Below are 18,276 nucleotides of genomic sequence, written 5' to 3' on the forward strand. Positions count from 1 at the left end.
GTCATCTCTGCAGTTCACGCTGGCCACCAGCGGGTGATGTCGGACTGTTTTGTTGCTCCACTTGTGGGCATCCTGCAGCCCAGGCTCTAGGAAGTACAGGCATGCTCCGAAGCCTGCCAGCACCAAGACCGACACCAGCAGGTAGAGGGGGACGAACCAGTCCAAGAACAGCCACGACATAACTGCTGTCAGAGGGAAGGGTGGAGGACGAAGGGGTGGAAAATGGATGTGGAGAGAGGGAGGAAAGGAAAGGAAAGGAAAGGAAAGGAGGAGAGTTTTTGGGAAAGGGTGGATGCGCAGAGTTACTCTGTTATTTAAATCCTTGCAAGCACTCTCTCTCTCTCCACAGGGTGATAAATCACGCGTGACAAACTGCAGCATCTCAGTGTCCTGTTATTTTACTTTAGAGAGCTCCCCTGCTCCCACAAAGGAAGCATGAAGCACAGGAATCATTACACAACCAGCTTCTATCACTGCCTCCATCACACTGAGATACAGGATCACACACACAGGTGTTGCACTCTAAAAATAGTGCTTGGTAGTAAATAAAGCCATCACGCTTACCTGCAGACGCTGCTGAATCAGTCTGTCCTTCTGTGTTTGATGCTATGCGACGTGCAGCAGCTGTGAGTCCAATCAGTCATTAGATTATCGCCGCAGCTCCGACTGTTGCATGTGAGATGGCAAAAATCACAGGTGCTCTCTGAGAGGCACAAGAGACAGAAGCTGCATGCGGCTTCATCCTCCAGCTCCTGGCTCTGACGTTCAAAGTAGGGGTGGGGGTTGCTATGACAACGCCCCTGCTGGTGGCAGAGAGGATGGAGGGAGTGGGAGGGAAACTTATATAACTATAATCTTTTTTTTTTGGGGAGGTGGGAGAGGAAGGGGAGGGGGGGGCAGCCCTTCAGATGTCTCTGGATGCTCATCCGTCTTGCTGCTTGCTGCGTAAAATCAATTCCACTCCATTTAACACCAAGGCCATCACACAGTTTATGTGACATTGAGGGGGGGGGGGGCATTTTTTGTTAGCAGCGACTCTCATATCTTCTCTGACTGACGGCAGCTGCAGTGTTTTAGGGAGTCACTCCCCTGAGTAAAAGGGTGGAAGAAGGATTTTTTAAATTTCTTTTTTTTGTCTTGCTGGTTCCAAGACAAAACGCTGAATACAGACAGGATGGCCGACACAATGAAAATCTGTCAGAGGGTGTCATCTCTTTTAATGACTGCCATTTTTAGCTCATTGTACACACGCATCAGATTCACGAGGACTGGCCGAGTTAAACAGATCAGCCTGTGATGAGGAGCTGCAACATTTAAAAACAGAAATGATGACAAGTGACGTCCTGGATGCAGGAGTTACATAAAGAAATAACATATTACTGGAACAACATGGGGTTTTAACCAGTTTAGAGCTTAAGATACATGTTCTTACACAACATTTAATACATTTATCAGATACAACATGTCACACTTTGGATGTGTGGATAAAAACATGAAGTCTTTTCATTTCATTTCTTACATCAAATATCATTGAAACCCAATTAATTTGATTAGACTGTACAATTTGTCGATTTTAATTTGCTGCCCTCTATTATTAAAGTCTTACACTTATTTCTATTGTTGTCCCTGGTGTTTTTCATCATCCACCAATCACCATCAAGACCGTGACATTAGAAAATAGGGACTGAGACTAGAAAAAAAAAGGCATCACATGAACAATCAATAATTTTCTATGGAAGCAGACAAGGTAGAAGCTATCATAAACACCTGCAATCATCATTGTGAACTGATGACAACTAAGCACAATTAAACAATGCGCACAAAAAAGCCTTGATATTTATGAGTATGAAAATAAATATGCATTCACACATATGTCTCTGATGGGTGACTGGACGATGTGAGTCGCTCCTTTGTTGAGAAAATGTTTAACTTAATGTAACTTAATGTATACTTATTGTTTTGGAAGAAATATGGTATATTTATTTGTTTTATTCACTTATTATTTTATTTATTTCTAATTCATTTTATGTGAGGAGGTTATTGCTAACTACAGATAACTTCTGTCAATATTTATATATTCAAGTTTTTTGCAAATTTTTAATAACTGGTTTAAATTCAAATCAGCACTTTGATGATTCACTGTCACTTTTATGTAGCTATGATTGATGCACTCGGAGTGTTACGTTAATGACAGCACTGAGAGGTGACAACAGTGTACGGAGACTTCAAGTGCGAAGTTTCACAATGAAAAAGTGTGTGTGTGTGTGCGCGTGTGTGTGTGTGTGTGTGTGTGTGTGTGTGTGTGTGTGTGTGTGTGTGTGTGTGTGTGTGTGTGTGCGTGTGCCCACTAGGCCGGCAGCTGCTCTGAGATCACTTTGTTCTGCAGGAAGTCAGAAACAAGCGGAGCGACAAGTTCAGGATTATTCAGATGGATGTGATGGTCGCCTGAGACTGTCGCCACCATGTGCTGAAAGCGAGAGAGAAAGAACAATGACAGACATTTGAGTGTAAAATCGTGCAGAGGTTGAAAATCTTAATCTTTTTTTGCCCTCATTACTCTGTTGGCTAATTTCTGGTGCTACATTAATGCATCCTGTAAATACCATGCATTTTGCATGTTGCGTTGTTTACTTTGTATAAATCACAGTTTGAGCCCTCTCTATTATTAGTACCCATAATAAATCTACTCTAATTTCTCCATCAATAAATACCGCTATACACTTCCAACTGATGTCTTGTTGGTGAACTATGATTGAGAACAAGGCTAAAATCAGAGGCATCAAGTTGAGGCACACCCTCTATTCTCTAACTTGACTAAGCTGCAGCTGCAGGTCAGAATTACCTTTAGGAGAACCTGTAATCTTTCTAACACGCTTGTAAGGACTGATGCTGTTAGAGGACATTCATCAGAGGATGTTTTCCTTCTAGAAATTGCAGAGCTTGCGATACTATTTTGAAAACAGGCGACTTCACAAATGTAACTTCAGATAAAACATTTCACATCAAGTCATGCATAACATTTTGTTACAGTGCCCACGACGCAGAGATGAAACATCTCAACAATTAAGAACAAGAATCTCAGAACAAAAATCAGACGTGTTTATTAAGGCTCCTGATGCTTGTCATTTTAGAGAAAGTGACCACTCTGTTGAGTGTGTTAGTACAGAAAAAGTGATCCAACCACGTGGAGGCGATGATCGAGAAATACTTCAGTGTGAAGCTTAATGGAATTTAACATTAAAGGCTGTGACTTACGATGGTTGCCCTGATATTGTCACTTCAGTGCTCATTATGTGGTTGTTTTGTTGTTGTCCACATTTGTTTTAGCTTTGCCCACATAGCTCACATTAATATGTACATATATATAATTCACATATATTATAAGTTCACTTATAAAACCTGTGTATTGTGTATATTGCAGTTTTTTGCTGATAAAAGGTGTCCCAAAGTAAGTGTCCCTCTAAGCCAGGGGTGGCCAACCAGTCAGAGACTAAGAGCCACAATTTTCACTGTGTTACTGCAAAGAGCCACATCAAACACACGAGCACCCGTTTCTCCTCCCATCACTGTCTCTTCTCTGTCTCTTCTCTCTTTTGCTCTCTGCCTTTGTCTCTGCCTGTCTCCCTCTCTCTATATTTCACTCTCACATACATGCAGAATGAAAATAAAAGAATAAAAAAAATCACAATACTTGACACACACGCATAATCACAGACATAACCTCCCAGAGACACACACTCCCTCACACTATCACCCCCTTACACACATACCCACACCCTCACAGAGACACATGCCTCTGCTCAGTCAGATTTATTGATTAATTATAAATTAAATATTAATGCAACACCTCAAACTATTTTGACAGAAATGGACTAGAACCTCTGCTGGCAGACCAGTGGACAGTCAATGTGAACACTGTGTGCACCTTTCACACACACAAACTCTCAGTTCAATCAAGTCTGCACATAAAAAAAAAAAAAAAAAATTCTTTCTACCACGTCGTTCAGGCATTTTTAAAATAAACTCTATGTCTTTTTGGCTCGTGCAATGTTCCACACCACTTGATACGAAGCAAGCGCCACAGTCTCTGTTTGCTTGGTAAATTTCACAAACAACCGTGTCTGCTTTTCTGCCTGACTTTTCAAGCTTTTTAACTTTTACTTTAACTTTAACTAGCTTGCGAAGTTCAGTACCTTTCGGGACCTCCTGGTCGACACTAGCGTGGATTGAGGTGAAATGGCGCTGCAGAATTGAAGCCTTGAAATGCGCCAGTGATGACTGGCATAAAAGGCAAAAGGGCTTGTCATTGCGTACCACAAAAAAAATACAAACTCTCCCGCTCTGTTAAAAACACCCTGTGTTCATCTTCGTACTTGCGCTTGGCCACGCATTTTGGTAGCGAGCTGTTGCTATGAAACAATAGCCCCCTCCCCATCCTCCGAGGTGATTGGTTCACTGCTTCGCAGGTAATTTCCTGATTGGCTCTCGGCTCACGTCAATATTAGACGTGCTGTCGTGCTCTCACTCTGCGTGCAAGCAGGCAGCGTCACACGCGCGCACTCCCACATACTGTCCACATAGACACACACATAAAATTACATGAAAAATTCTATGAATTAAATGAGTCAAAGAGCCGCACGAGACAGGGCAAAGAGCCGCATACCAGGCCTGCTCTAAGCCATACACCAGTGAACACTGCATGCACAGCACACACCCTGAAACCAGCTCACATTTATGGAGTGCAGTCATATATAACGTCATTATGAACATTGTGCACTTTCCCTCTTTAGACAAACCAAAATGTCAGCTGTGAAAAAGGTTGATGCATTTTTTCTGCACTTTTCTGACACTGAAAACTGAAAAAAATGAAAAACCCAATTGAGTGTGTGAACTCTTCTAGTGCTTTAAGATCCACATCTATAAATATTTCTGCTTATTCTGAGACACTGAGCTGGTATTATGGCTCCACTTTTATCTCTGTGCAGCTGTCTGCCACAATAGGTTTAGTAGATCAGCACACACACACACACACACACACCTGGCCAAACAGTTTAAAAAACTATCATTGCTTGTTTTGGCCTCTACATAAGTTGATGCAGCGTGAATCAGATTTGTTCCACACGTCAAACACAATGACGGCAGTTTAGTGACTTCACTTCACATGGATGATGTGTATTTTTATTCTCTACATGTTTAACAAACACCCTCCTTGCACGAAGGTAAAATCGTCACAGTAAACTTTTTCTAGCATCTAATAGGATTTTTTCTTCTTCTTTTTTCTTTTCATACTCACATTTCTGTCATGATATCCTTGGAGAATTGGGGAGGTAAATTTACGCTGGTTTGATTCTGTAAGTTTTCTGTCAATGCCGTCGTCTGATCTAGAAAAACAGAGATTTTAAGTTATTGTATTAGGAAGCACAAAAGGACATGGGACTGTCATTAACATCCATTTCAAGTGAATATCTTACAGAACAACTAGAACAGAGGCTTGAATTCTCAACTGCATCTCCAGACTCTGCTCCAGAGTGATCCGCACAATGTTTTTCTGAGAACAGAAAAAACATGTACTGCACTGAACCTCTGGTGGAAAAGATATAAGTTAAAAGAGAGGAGGAGGCGGATGTGGGCAGGTGGGGGGTTTGGGAGGTTAAAAGTGACTTACAAAATTAACTCGCAGGTCTCTGGAGAACACAAATCCTGCTGAAGACAAACACAATCAGCTGCCCGCAGACGAGACAAAGCAAAGTGAGATTATTCCTCTCTGAGAGGAGGAGAGAGAGAGAGAGAGAGAGAGAGAGAGAGAGGTGTACCTCCTTCAACCTGAACTAGACCTCGCTCTAAAAGGATGTGTGCAGACCGCTCAGACAGAGTCGGGTTAGCAGCCATCAGCCTGAAAGATATAAAACATAAAACAAACAGCTGAATGTATGTAGAGGCACATTTCAGAACAACATTGTTGTATTTTGTTCTGTTTTCTCTTTTTGTGTCATTTATTATATTATATTAAAAGAGTGTGTCACACATTTGCACTGTGCTCAAATAACATTGTTCTGTAGTAACTGTATTGTCTGTGCCAAACTGTGCCACCTACATAACCCACAATGCAACTTGTCCACCATTGGGTCAGTGATAGCTGGGATATACTATGCCTAATGTAGCCTCAAGCAGAGATGAGGAGAGGGCTACAGAGGCCTGGCAAACTCGCTTCTTTCTAACTCAGCCCCAACAGACGTTATCGCACACGATTCATAAGACTTCACACAGCTCCCTCTGGAGCCACAAAAGGCTTTATACAACTTTTTCCACATATACCGGAAAACTTCCCAATGACTGTGAACTGTGAATGCGTAAAATCAAGGAGGTTCCTCTTTAAACACATTTCAAATCAGTACAAAACATCCTACATAAACGAAGGTTTATTGAACTCGAATTGCCCATAAACTGGAGTGGTATAATACCTTTCAACTGCCTTATCGTAAGTGTAAACTCTTTTCTTCTCTTCTGTCTTTTTTTCATACTGCAGCATCTCATCCATGCCCTGCCTCATCACTTTGGAGATTTCTTTCTGGAGGAAAAAAGGTAGAAACTACTGACAGGAGTTGAACATGAAGATAAGTTAGGAATAATGTAATAATACTACTGGATTACTATTGGATCATTGTTTCCTTAAAGGCTTGTAATGTGCAGTACAGTGATAAAAAAAAAAGTTGAAATACTGGCTCAGTTGGTAAAAACCCAAATGCGTCCAGCAGTACGACGGCGTTCACCATCTCAGGAAACAGTGCACTGAACTGTGGAGAACACAGCATGGATGACATGATGATATCGTCCAAGAAAAATACAGCTAAATATTATCTGAACGTTGTGTGAAAACAGCAATAAGCTGCCTGTGATGAACTGTAGTTACCATTGCAGCGATGTTACCACCTGTAAGGAAGTGAACACATCTTTAGACACGTTGACTTACTGACTGTAACTACCAATTGTTTTTTATTATCGATTGATCATTTTAATATGTTTTTGATTAATTGCTTAGTTTAGAAAAAAGTGGAAAAACATCCAAGGAAGCATCTCATAATATTTTTTTCTGGCCAACACTCGATAACACAAAGTTATTCTTTTTTTTTTCAGTGATATAAACAGCAAAAGATTTGACAAGCTGGAACTGGTTTGATTGGTCACTTTGCACAAAGCACAGTACAATCACACCCCAGTGGCAAATTTAATCAATAAGACCTGATTTTAAAAAGCCACTTTGTTCCAATAAAAGAAAGAAGCATCTGGTTACAAATATTTTAGATGTTTTGGTAAAAGATGTGGAAAAAGCTCAATGCAGTGTCAGTATATGTGAATCAGGTGTATTATTGATGCAGTATTTTGGTTGGTCTACATAATGTGTGACTCACCCATACTGTGGCCTATGATGGAGAATTTAGTCCACTGGAGACCTGTGGGAGTTATTTCATAGGAAAGGCCACATTATTTTAGCAGCATTAAATCTAGTCCCACTTCTTGCAGTACTTTATCACAGTCCTGATGACCACCCTCTCTGCCACCACAAGGACAGATACAGGAAATCGTTCCTGCCCAAAGCAATAACTCCTAACAACAGCTCACCTCTGTTGAGATCTATCTGCCACAGAGATGCACCAAAGTCCTGAACCTCTACAATGAGATTTGAGTGGAACTAATGCAACTTCGTGAACTCACACACCGTCAACGACTCTGCGTACATCCGCCACGTATGCAGAGAATGAGTAGAAAACTCCAGGAGGACGATGGGAGGACAAACCGTGACCTGCCAGGTCCAACGCCACATATCTGCAATCTGAGAGGAAGCAGAAAGATGAAATGATCCTCCACACTGTGAAGAACTCTGGATCAACCTGGAATAATGCCAACCCCATCAGGCTTCAGTCTAGCGCCTCACCTGCTGTTGTATCATTTCTTTTTCAGCCATGTTGGCGGCTCTAGCAATCTGTCACGCAGTTAGTTCGTCCACCACTTTGCTTTAGAATATATCTCAACAGCTATTGGAGGATTGCCATAAAATTTGATTCACACATTTCCTCGTCCCCTCAGGCTGAATTGTCGTCACTTTGCTGATTCTCTGATCCTCATCATTAGGCCATAACCTTAGTCTGTCAAACAGTTTGATTTATGTGCAAATACCTACAAAAGTAATGACATACTCATCAGCCTGAGCAAATGTTTTGCTAACGCTCTAAACTAAGACGTTAACAATGGTAAACATTATACCTGCTAAACATAAGCATGTTAGTATTGTCATTGTGAGCACATTAGCATTTTGCTCAAAGCACTACTGAGCCTAAATACAGCTTCACAGTGCCGTAAGCATGACGCTAACTCTACACAGTCTGTACTACATACTAATCTTCTATAATCGTCTAATATTTTTATCAGTTGATAAACAAAATTATTAACCTTTTCCATGTTATACTAACATGAAATTATATGAGTGCCACTTGGAAAGCAGATTTAATACTTATTTTTAATTAATTAATTCATTTTTATTTTAGCTTTTCCACCACCACTATATATCTTTTTCTCCTTTTGTGAGTACCTCAATTTCCTTTGCGCAATGCATTGTGGGAGAATAGTGCGCATCAGTGGTACACTCAAAAGTCATCATTAGTTGGTATAGTGTGGTTTGAGTATAGGCCTACTTTGTCACTTTTCTAGTGTAAACACCAAACAAACAGCTGTAGTTGTGTCTAAATGTGGGCACAAGGTGGGGATGAGTCACAAATGCTGTTTGCCAAATGTTTAATTACCCTCCTTCCCTCTGTCACAGTTCACCTTTGGGTAGAAGGGGGATGAGGGTGTTGAATGTCCCACAGTTGTCAGCCCAGCCGTGCAGGCACAGCACAGGATAGCCGTGATCAGGACCCCAGACTTTACCTCTGATCTCTCCCCATGGCACCGGCACAGAGAGCTCTGAAACTGGACCCAACACACAGCAACACAACCTCAGACAGCATGCTCAAAACACAAAGACCTGACAGACATTTACAGCTAACATTCAGTGACAACATCAGGATTTCACTAAATCAATTACAAGTGGTGAAATGTTAAAACTCCACTCGGCCAGTGTTGGGTCATTGAGAAATATTACCTTCTTGAATCATTGTGGATGACATTGCAGTGTATGAAGATCCTCAGTTTATGTCTCGCCTACAAAGCTGAAGATCCAGAAAGAGCAAAGTGCAAAGTGGCAGCAATAAAACTGAACTAACAAAACCTTGAAACAAATCCTGAAATGTCCATTAAACTGAAACATAAAGGAAACTTCTGACCTTTGAAGCCTGAAAGCAACATGAAGAGTTTCTGCAACTGCAACCAACTGATTTTACTGGATATTCAGAATGACACGCTGCTATTATGGCCAATCACTCCACACTGCAGAGGCGGGTTTTACCTTTCAACAAGCCAAATGACCATGCTCTACTTTCCTGGGCTTTTGTTCCCTCAGTAACGCCTAACAGGCAGTCTCCTGCAGGGACAATAGATCTGGGAAAGAGTGAAATCTGGTACCTGCTGAGAGCAACACTGGCATTCATCCCCGTCTGTAATGAGATAATTAATCCCTTGGGTACACTGACCGACTGTTGTTCCACATATGTGCCTTTCTGAACAAGCTCAACCAATCAGATGTTTCAGCATGAAGTTAGAGGCAATTAAAAACTAATAATAAACCTCCATACTCAGGATTAAACCTGGGTTACGTTCTGTGTGGCCTCATCAGTGAGACACTAGTGCAGGAAACCTCCTAATGTGCACGTCTCATCCATGTAGAGTTTAGTGCCGTGTGTGCTTGATGGCCTGAACGTCAGTACTAACCTGGATTTAAACATGAGCGACTTTTCCAAATTACAAATCTATCATGAAAACCAACAACAAACTGCAGAATCCCATCCAATATGATATGCCCTGGACAGAGGTAGAGAGGGATTAACTGTATCAAAGGCCTCTGAGAGATCAATAGGAAACCGCCACAGTAGGATGTAACGTCCAAACTATCACAGACGGCTGCCAGGATGTAATTTACAAGCGGTGATGTGGTAAAACCTGAAGCCTGACTGAAAAGAGCCTCACACGAAGTACCTGGAAATGGATTTGACAAATTGAACATTAAGTGATGGCTCGAGGATGTTTCCAAGACTGAGGGGTTTTAAAAAATGGGGCTGTAGTTGTTTGTGTCCCTCATCTCCACTTTAGGGCAACACAACAGTTTTTCACAACTTTGGAAATCTGCTTTGATTGAATTTGAAAGTTAATTTTAAGAGGAATTCTCTGAACAGATCAGTTAAAATGGACATTTTGGGAAATATATCAATATAACTCGCATGCCTGTACAATAAATATGAAGCTACAGCCAGCAGCCGCTTAGGGGAAACAGTTAGCTAGTTAGCACTTTAGTACTTTTACAGCTGCTGGCTCATATTGAACAGACAGATATAAGAGTGGTACTCATTTCTCCTCTAACTTTCAGCAAGAAAAACAAGAAGGAAATTTCTCCAAACGTTCAACTATTCATTAAAAATAAGGAGATCCTGATGGTCTTTAGAAAGCCAAATGTCCATTTAATGTTGTGCATATCTTCTGAGGATCTTTACCCATCTTATACTAGCAGAATTTCTAAAAGGGAGGATTCATAAAAGAACCACAAGCTTCATATTTTCTTTATATGTTTCTTTCTTTATTCAAGTGAGCATGTTTGTTGACCAGTGAATTGATGTTACTAAACTGATACAAAGAGTTTCCCTGTTGTTATGTCCAGTGTGTTGAAGATCCACATTAAACGCAGTATTTTGTAGTGTTTCACTGCAGAGGTAATCAAAACCGAATACTCTCTATGTTAGAAAACACCAAAAAGATGTACTGCAGACTTGAGTGTGTTTTTTGATCTACAGAATAAAGACATTTAGCAAAACTGGTACTTAATGTGTTGAAAATGTCACCAAGTAACTCCTTCCTGACACACCGCCCCCCCCGCTCCCTCCTCTTTTGCTCACTTTTTAGCAGTTTTTCCACATTATGCAGTGGGTTGAGTTAGGCTCAGACCTGGGGGGGAAGTTACACTTTAACCTCTAGACAGGAGACTGGATGCATCAGGCTCTGAGTGGCACGTCACCTCTGCTCATCCATTTCCTGGAGGACACCTTGAAATCAGACTTTTTCCCCTCTCCGTGCACCTTGGAAGTGCTTCTACCTTGAAATTGGCACTTTACCTTCCTAGAAAATTGTTCAATCTTGGAGAGCGGGTGGACGGTGGAGAGCGGTGGTGACCTCACAGTGCACTTAGTGGAAATCAGAAATGGGACCAACAAATTATAAAAGAAAAATAAATCGCTTTTAAAAAATATCCCAGCTTTTCTCTCATAGCTGACGGCCCATTGGCTTACACTTGAGGCCAAAGCTGTGTGCTGTCTGTCATCAACCTGTTGTGATTTGTCAGTAAAATACACTTAAAAGTGATAATTTTGTTAATGTAAACACCTTCATGGTCTTCTCCTATAAACAACAGCACTACATGACTTCAGTGTGACAGTGTGGAGGCGTGTTTGCGGCTCATAACTTGTGCCCTCGGCTGGTTGACCGTGAGAGCACTTTGGCTCGCAGGAAGTCGGACACAAACGGAGTGACGACCTCAGGCTTATTGAGATGGACGTGATGATCGCCTGGTACGGTCACCACCGTGTGCTGAAACAAATACAAACAAAATATACAGAATCAATTGTCAATAAGGTTAAATAATCACCAAAAACTACTTTATTCTCATCGTGTCCCAGCTGCAAACTCACGTTTCTGTCCCGAAAGCCTTGTAGCAGTGTTGAGGTAAATTTTTTCTGAGCTGGTTCGGAAAATATCCCATCATACCCTTCCTCTGACCTGGAAAAAAGAGATTTTTAACATATTTTATTCAATGCGAGGAAAGGCCACAGACTGTAAGGATGTTACTGATAGATGGCTGTGATATCGACAGAGATTTGTGATCTGTGAGGCGGGAATCTGATTTTGATGACACTGATTTTTAGCTTTATCTCTGCTCAGGACATTAGCTGTTATAAATGTGTCTGTCTGCTGTCACATTGTCATAGCACTGTAATGCAAACATCCATATACTGTGAATATCTTACAGAACAACTAGAACAGAGGCGTGAATCCTCGACTGCATCTCCAGACTCTGTTCCAAACTGATCCGCAAGATGTTTTTCTGAAAACATGAAATGAAAACGCACATGTACTGCACAAGCTGAATGCTGAATCTCTGGTGGAAAAGATATAAGTTAAAAGAGAGGAGGAGGCGGATGCGGGTGGGGAGTTTGGGAGGTTAAAAGTGACTTACAAAATTAACTCGCAGGTCTCTGGAGAACACAAATCCTGCCGAAGACAAACACAATCAGCTGCCCGCAGACGAGAGAAAGCAAAGACAGATTATTCCTCTCTGAGAGGAGGAGAAAGAGAGAGAGGTGTACCTCCTTCAACCTGAACTAGACCTCGCTCTAAAAGGATGTGTGCAGACCGCTCAGACAGAGTCGGGTTAACAGCCATCAGCCTGAAAGATATAAAACATTTTAGCCAACAGCTGAATGCATGTAGATGGCACAGGTGATTTAAATCTAATAGTCTTTTATCAATGACCAACAACTGGACGGATATAATACCTCTCGACCGCCTTCTCATACGTATAAACTCTTTTCTTCTGTTCTGCCTTATTCTCAAACTGCAGCATCTGATCCATCCCCTGCCTGATCACTTTGGAGATTTCTGTCTGCAGAAAACGAGACAGAAACTACTGACAGGTGTGTAAAATACCGCAGAGCCACATCTGTGATGTGACACAGAGAGGAAAGGATGAAAATAAAGGTAACTGAACCATAGTGCAATAATACTTAAAAGATCACTTCAGTCAACTTAATTAATGGATACCTGCGGATGCAATAAGAAATATATGATATATGTTGTACTGTAACGTGTTACCAGGGCTGTAGCTATTCTGCGATCAAAAAATTGCAAAATGTGGGACATTATAAGGCCTTCTTTCTTATATTCTGGGATTTTTATATTCAATATATTTAAATATATTCTACAGCCAATAAAATAGTTAAATAATCACAAGACTCAGAATTTCCCTCCTTGAAACAACTTTTAGTTCCAAAAATGTTTTGGAGCAGTTCATAATAAATAAATAATGAAAAATCAAAATAAAACTTTTTTTTTTAATTTGACCACACAAACTATCAAAGCTCTACAGTAAACAGGAGAGATGAAATGGTTCGTACTGAATCTGTAGGTAGGAATCCGTAATTGTCCACAAGAACAAGAGCATCCACCGCCTCCGGATACAGGGCAGTGAACTATGGGAAACACAACATGATGACACCGCATGCAAAACACAACATAACGGTCTCTGTAAATTGTGTGAAACAGACATGAGACGCTGACACTTACCATTGCAGCGATGTCACCGCCTGTAAAGAAAAAGGCCCCAATGTGATTTGCACTTGGAATGACTTTGTAACGCAGCAGCATATATGACACAGATTAAGATAAACTCTGCTGTAATGGTGCACCCACCCATACTGTGGCCTATGATGGAGAATTTCTTCAACTGCAGAGCTGTGGGAGTTAATTTCACAGATCATCAAACAGGCAGGTCCGGTGTCTGATCGCACAACGATGAGAACATGAAGTTCCTCTATGGACAGCTATTCTGCAACTTTATGAACTCACAAACCGTCAACAACTCTGCGTACATCCACCACGTACGCAGGGCAAGAGTAGAAAACTCCAGGAGGACGATGCGATGACCGACCGTGTCCTGTCAGGTCCAGTGCCACATATCTGCACTCTGGGAGGAAGCACAGAGGAGAGTGAAATACTCACACATCACGCTCAGGGGAAGAGACACCTAATCCCAAACACATTCAAGGACATTCTGGGTGACAATTTATATTACAGGTCCTTATTTTCTTAACCATTTCTTTATCATTACTCACATTTATTCATCTATCATTGAACACGTTATCGTCTGCACTGACTAAAGACGCTCCGTCGCCAGCACCTCAGTTCAACATGCTGTTGCATAGCAACACTTACTGGTGCCATCGCTAACAGTTTAACCAACCTGTTGATTATTTTTTATTACCTGATTAGTTATTTAATGTTCAAAATGTAAATAAAAGGAAATAAGAGAAAATGCCCAACACTATTTCCCAGTTTGGTCAAACCAGCAGTCTAACATGCAGATGATTAATCAATCAAATTTGTTGCAGATTTCTGTATTTGTTATATTTCTTATTGTCAGAAGTGCTCAATCCTGTAATTAAATAAAAGTATCAATATCACAATATCACAAGTTTTTCTTTAGTACAAGTATCATCAAAGTATCAAGAGTACTCAGTATGGAGAATGGCACATCCTAGAGTTTTTCAATTTATGGTTTATCACCTGTGCGTTAATATTTAAGTATGATTTGAATGTTAGCTGGTCAAGTTGGAACTCAGCAGTTTTATATATCTATATTGCTTTTCTTTCTTTAAAATCTGCCATAATAATTAGATCATTTCAAACTGTTTCCCACAAAACTTATTTAAAGAATGTTTTTTACAAATGAGTGTGAGAATGTCGACAGAAGATCGACTAAGATCTAAGGGATCGCTGCCTTTGAATAAAAAGGTCACCTTAGTCTAGAAAGTTCATTAAACTAGTTGACTTCTATTAAAACAGGTTGGATTTATTTCTCTGCAATGGCTGTTTTTTTCCACTTGTTTAACAAGATGACTTTTACTTGATAAGATGAAGGTTTTTGCAGAGTTTACATGACGTGTGAGCAAAGTGCAGATCCAGCAATCAGACAAATGTGAAGGAATATATTCTACAGTATTACTTTGAAATTAGCGCAATTAAAAAGTAGCACAAAATGGAAAAACACAAGTAAAAGACAGTATTTGAGTAAATGTACTTGCCTTTGGGTAGAAGGGGGATGAGGGTGTTGAATGTCCCACAGTTGTCAGCCCAGCCATGCAGGCACAGCACAGGATAGCCGTGATCAGGACCCCAGACTTTACCTCTGATCTCTCCCCATGGCACCGGCACAGAGAGCTCTGAAACTGGACCCACAGCCTTCAGTCTGCAGCTCACACTAACCACCACAACTGATATTATTGTTTTATAACAGACAGCCAGGAAGCAACAAAGAGCTGTTTAAATACAACAAACTATCAGAGTGATTCAAACAACTCACTTACAAAACAAACCTCTGACATTAAAGTCTGCAGCCCTGAAGTTATTACACAAACATATCTTCCAGATATTTAGTCACCATTTTTAGGCCTTCATCTGATATATCAGTGCATATCAGTGATTTTCAGTGCTGTAGATGTCTGACGGGTGACTTCTTGTTATTATAATGTGTCTTTGTTACCTTCTTTAGCCATAGTAGCTGGTGTGACACAGTGTCTAAAGCTTCGCACAGTTTGCAGCACGGCTCGCATTGCTGAACAAACTTCATTAGACTGACTGTGACTTCCGGTTTCTCCACTGGAGGACTTCATTGGATAAAGTGAACAGAAGCTCTGGTTTCCCTCAGTGAAGTCTCGAAGGCAGCGTTTGAAACTCTCGCGAGATTTGGCATCGTGTACAACTAACATAACCACGTGGATGCAAAACCCTTAACCCAAAGAGTTTCGCAGATCTAGCGTTACCATCTAGTCATCTCAGTCATTGCATCTTCCCAGTCTTTTGAATCTGGAGCTGTAACTATTATATATTCACCACAATAAAATTACTGTAAAACCTGTGATCATAACCATCACAATAAGCTACTTGAAGATGAACATTTTTATTAATTTGGTGACTAACATCTGTCCCCTACTAGACTAAACATAGATTGGGTCAAAGCACCAACCTAGAAAATCTAAAGCCATAAACAAAAATAGTTTACTTATATTTGTATGGAGTATGTTATATGTGATATTTTGTTTTGTAAACTTCTTGTTTCACAATAGTTACTGCATAATGTTATTCTCGTGTCTCTGTCAGACAATCTTTAGATGAATTTGATGAATAATTCCATCTAAAAGTATTAGTAAAGTTGAACAAAAACATACTGTCTAGATATCCAATAATATACACACACACACACACACACACACACACACACACACATATATATGCCAAAATGTATAAAATCTAAATAAATAGATAATTATCTAAAATGTATTGAATATCAAAATATAAAAATATATTAATATATCCAGTTCTTCCAATAAACACAAGTTATTTAAAAACCCAGGCAGTGCTGTTTGAGTTGTCTTGAATAAAATGTTGAAAGCCATCTGATAATGTGTCGTTTTAAACCCTTTAATAAGGTATTTTATGGTTTCTTAAAAAGAGACGCACAAATCTGTGATGTTATTAATTGTCCACCTGAATTATGTTTCCTCTGTGGTCTCATTGGTTGACGTCAAATCAGCACACATGCTTAATGTGACAGTGAGGGAGCAGAGAGTGCCAAAAGCCAATCTCTGTTTGGGCTTTAACAAGGACTGTTTGTGTTTAATAACTCCAACTCACATGATGGTCTGATGGCGTGCCTATGAGCAAAGGCTCATGGGAGCTGTGTGTGCCACTACATCTCTGTGCTGGTACCATAGATCCCTGTTCATGTTCACTCCCCAGCACCGTGTTTCAGCTTCTAACAAAGACCACAGAAACTCTCAGTGGAAAAGAGGCACAGGTTAGCTCAGAGGAAGGGGCAGACTTGTTCTTCTGTAGTGCACCCTTCAAAGAGGTCAACTTACTAAACGGCAGAGAGACACTGCTACCAAACCAGAGCCTCTGCAGCAGGATTAATGCAGTTGGGTGGAGAACTGAGAAATGAGCACTCAACACTGCTGTTTTGTTAGTGTGACTCTGTTTATTATAGTCTTCTTTACTTTACAACAGTCAGCATTTGATACTCTGATGAACAGAGAAAGAAGATAATCATTTAAACTTGAAACTGTGGCACATCGGCAGAGAAATGACCCACATTCACACATTTCCAGCTAGAAAAGCACCATCTGTTATTGGAATTTACTTTAGCAGATGAGCAAACCTCAATGCAAAATGTTTGAAATACATATACGAATTAACATGAATATTTTTAATTTTGAGCACTGACAAAACTGCAAATTTGACACATTTTCTAATAGGTTCCGTTCAGGGCGTTGGAAAAGTAATTCAGTTCTTCAAAAGTTATCTTTTTATGTGGTGAAAAAATTGAGAATTAATACATCTTTTGCCTGCTATCAAGGAATCTCATCCATGCAGAGTAACAATAGTAATTTAATCTTAGCATTAAGGTGATGTACATAAACAGGAAGGGAAAATACAAGTGTAAATTTTTCACTGAATGACAGTACAGTGACAAAGACAAAAGAGAAAGAAAAACACAACAAAAAGTCTTGCTAAGAAACCAATCAGAACAGATCAGAGTGGAATAATGTGGAATAAAACCGTTGTAGAAATGAGCGCTACAGCAAAAGGACCCAAGCAGTAAAGGCCGACTAAAATCAGACAAAAGAGACACTGGTGCAAAATATCCTTCAAGATGCCTTTAAATATTTATGGGTAAATGTTTACACCAAATAGCCTGCAAAATAGTATTTTAAAATGAGGCCACAGCAAAAGCACCGATACAGCGGATGATGGAGGTCAGCAGTGAAATGATCAAAGGTTAAATGATTCAAGTTTAAGAAGGGAAGTTTAGTTTCATGGACTTCCAACATATGAGCCTTCAAAGTAAAAGCCATTATAAAAATGTCTAAATGCTGTATTACTTGAAACATGTTGTACACAAGACATTGTGTTACTGCAGCACTCAAGTACACACTGTGTCTTTCACACAGATCACTGGCTTTTGAGATTAAACATGAGCACATGCACTTCAAAGAAACTCTGCAACTGCTAAAATATTAACAGCAGGCAGCAGACATCTAAGATATCTGACCTGCTACGGTGCATTTCAAACATTCCTCAAAGACAGCAGGTATGAGGTGATACAACCACTGCCTGCTAATGCACCTGTGGGGCAGCAGGAGGGCACCGAGCCAAAGAGTTCAGCCGAAGGAACACCAGACAACTGAGGCGCGCAGGAGCAGCCGGTGGTGTAGATACGACTTCAGCCTACCGGCAGTTCAAAGGTTTCAGGTGCCAGATGTTCACTGTCATCCTAAGAAACTACCTGTGTTTGTCTGGCGGCAA

At 40.5% G+C, this 18,276-nt stretch overlaps 2 protein-coding genes across 2 annotated transcripts; both read right to left on the reverse strand.

The window, feature by feature from the left end:
• Positions 1-2,323: 2,323 nt before the first annotated feature.
• serhl (serine hydrolase like) lies at positions 2,324-9,310 on the reverse strand. The gene is made up of 12 exons (XM_070828386.1): positions 9,140-9,310; positions 8,824-8,967; positions 7,718-7,831; positions 7,410-7,451; positions 6,911-6,930; positions 6,720-6,794; positions 6,462-6,568; positions 5,814-5,893; positions 5,666-5,700; positions 5,472-5,548; positions 5,294-5,381; positions 2,324-2,467 (listed from the first exon to the last, which is right to left on the reverse strand). Exons 1-12 carry the CDS (start codon positions 9,162-9,164, stop codon positions 2,348-2,350), a joined length of 927 nt encoding a protein of 308 aa, XP_070684487.1. The 5' UTR covers positions 9,165-9,310; the 3' UTR covers positions 2,324-2,347.
• A 1,391-nt stretch (positions 9,311-10,701) lies between these two features.
• On the reverse strand, positions 10,702-15,522 carry LOC139199334 (serine hydrolase-like protein). Its single transcript, XM_070828388.1, has 12 exons — positions 15,455-15,522; positions 14,997-15,140; positions 13,766-13,879; positions 13,606-13,647; positions 13,480-13,499; positions 13,311-13,385; positions 12,693-12,799; positions 12,504-12,583; positions 12,374-12,408; positions 12,165-12,241; positions 11,829-11,916; positions 10,702-11,727 (listed from the first exon to the last, which is right to left on the reverse strand). Exons 1-12 carry the CDS (start codon positions 15,465-15,467, stop codon positions 11,596-11,598), a joined length of 927 nt encoding a protein of 308 aa, XP_070684489.1. The 5' UTR covers positions 15,468-15,522; the 3' UTR covers positions 10,702-11,595.
• Positions 15,523-18,276: the final 2,754 nt, after the last annotated feature.

Source organism: Pempheris klunzingeri, chromosome 3 (genome assembly GCF_042242105.1).
Source record: "Pempheris klunzingeri isolate RE-2024b chromosome 3, fPemKlu1.hap1, whole genome shotgun sequence".
Taxonomy (NCBI): Eukaryota; Metazoa; Chordata; class Actinopteri; order Acropomatiformes; family Pempheridae; genus Pempheris; species Pempheris klunzingeri.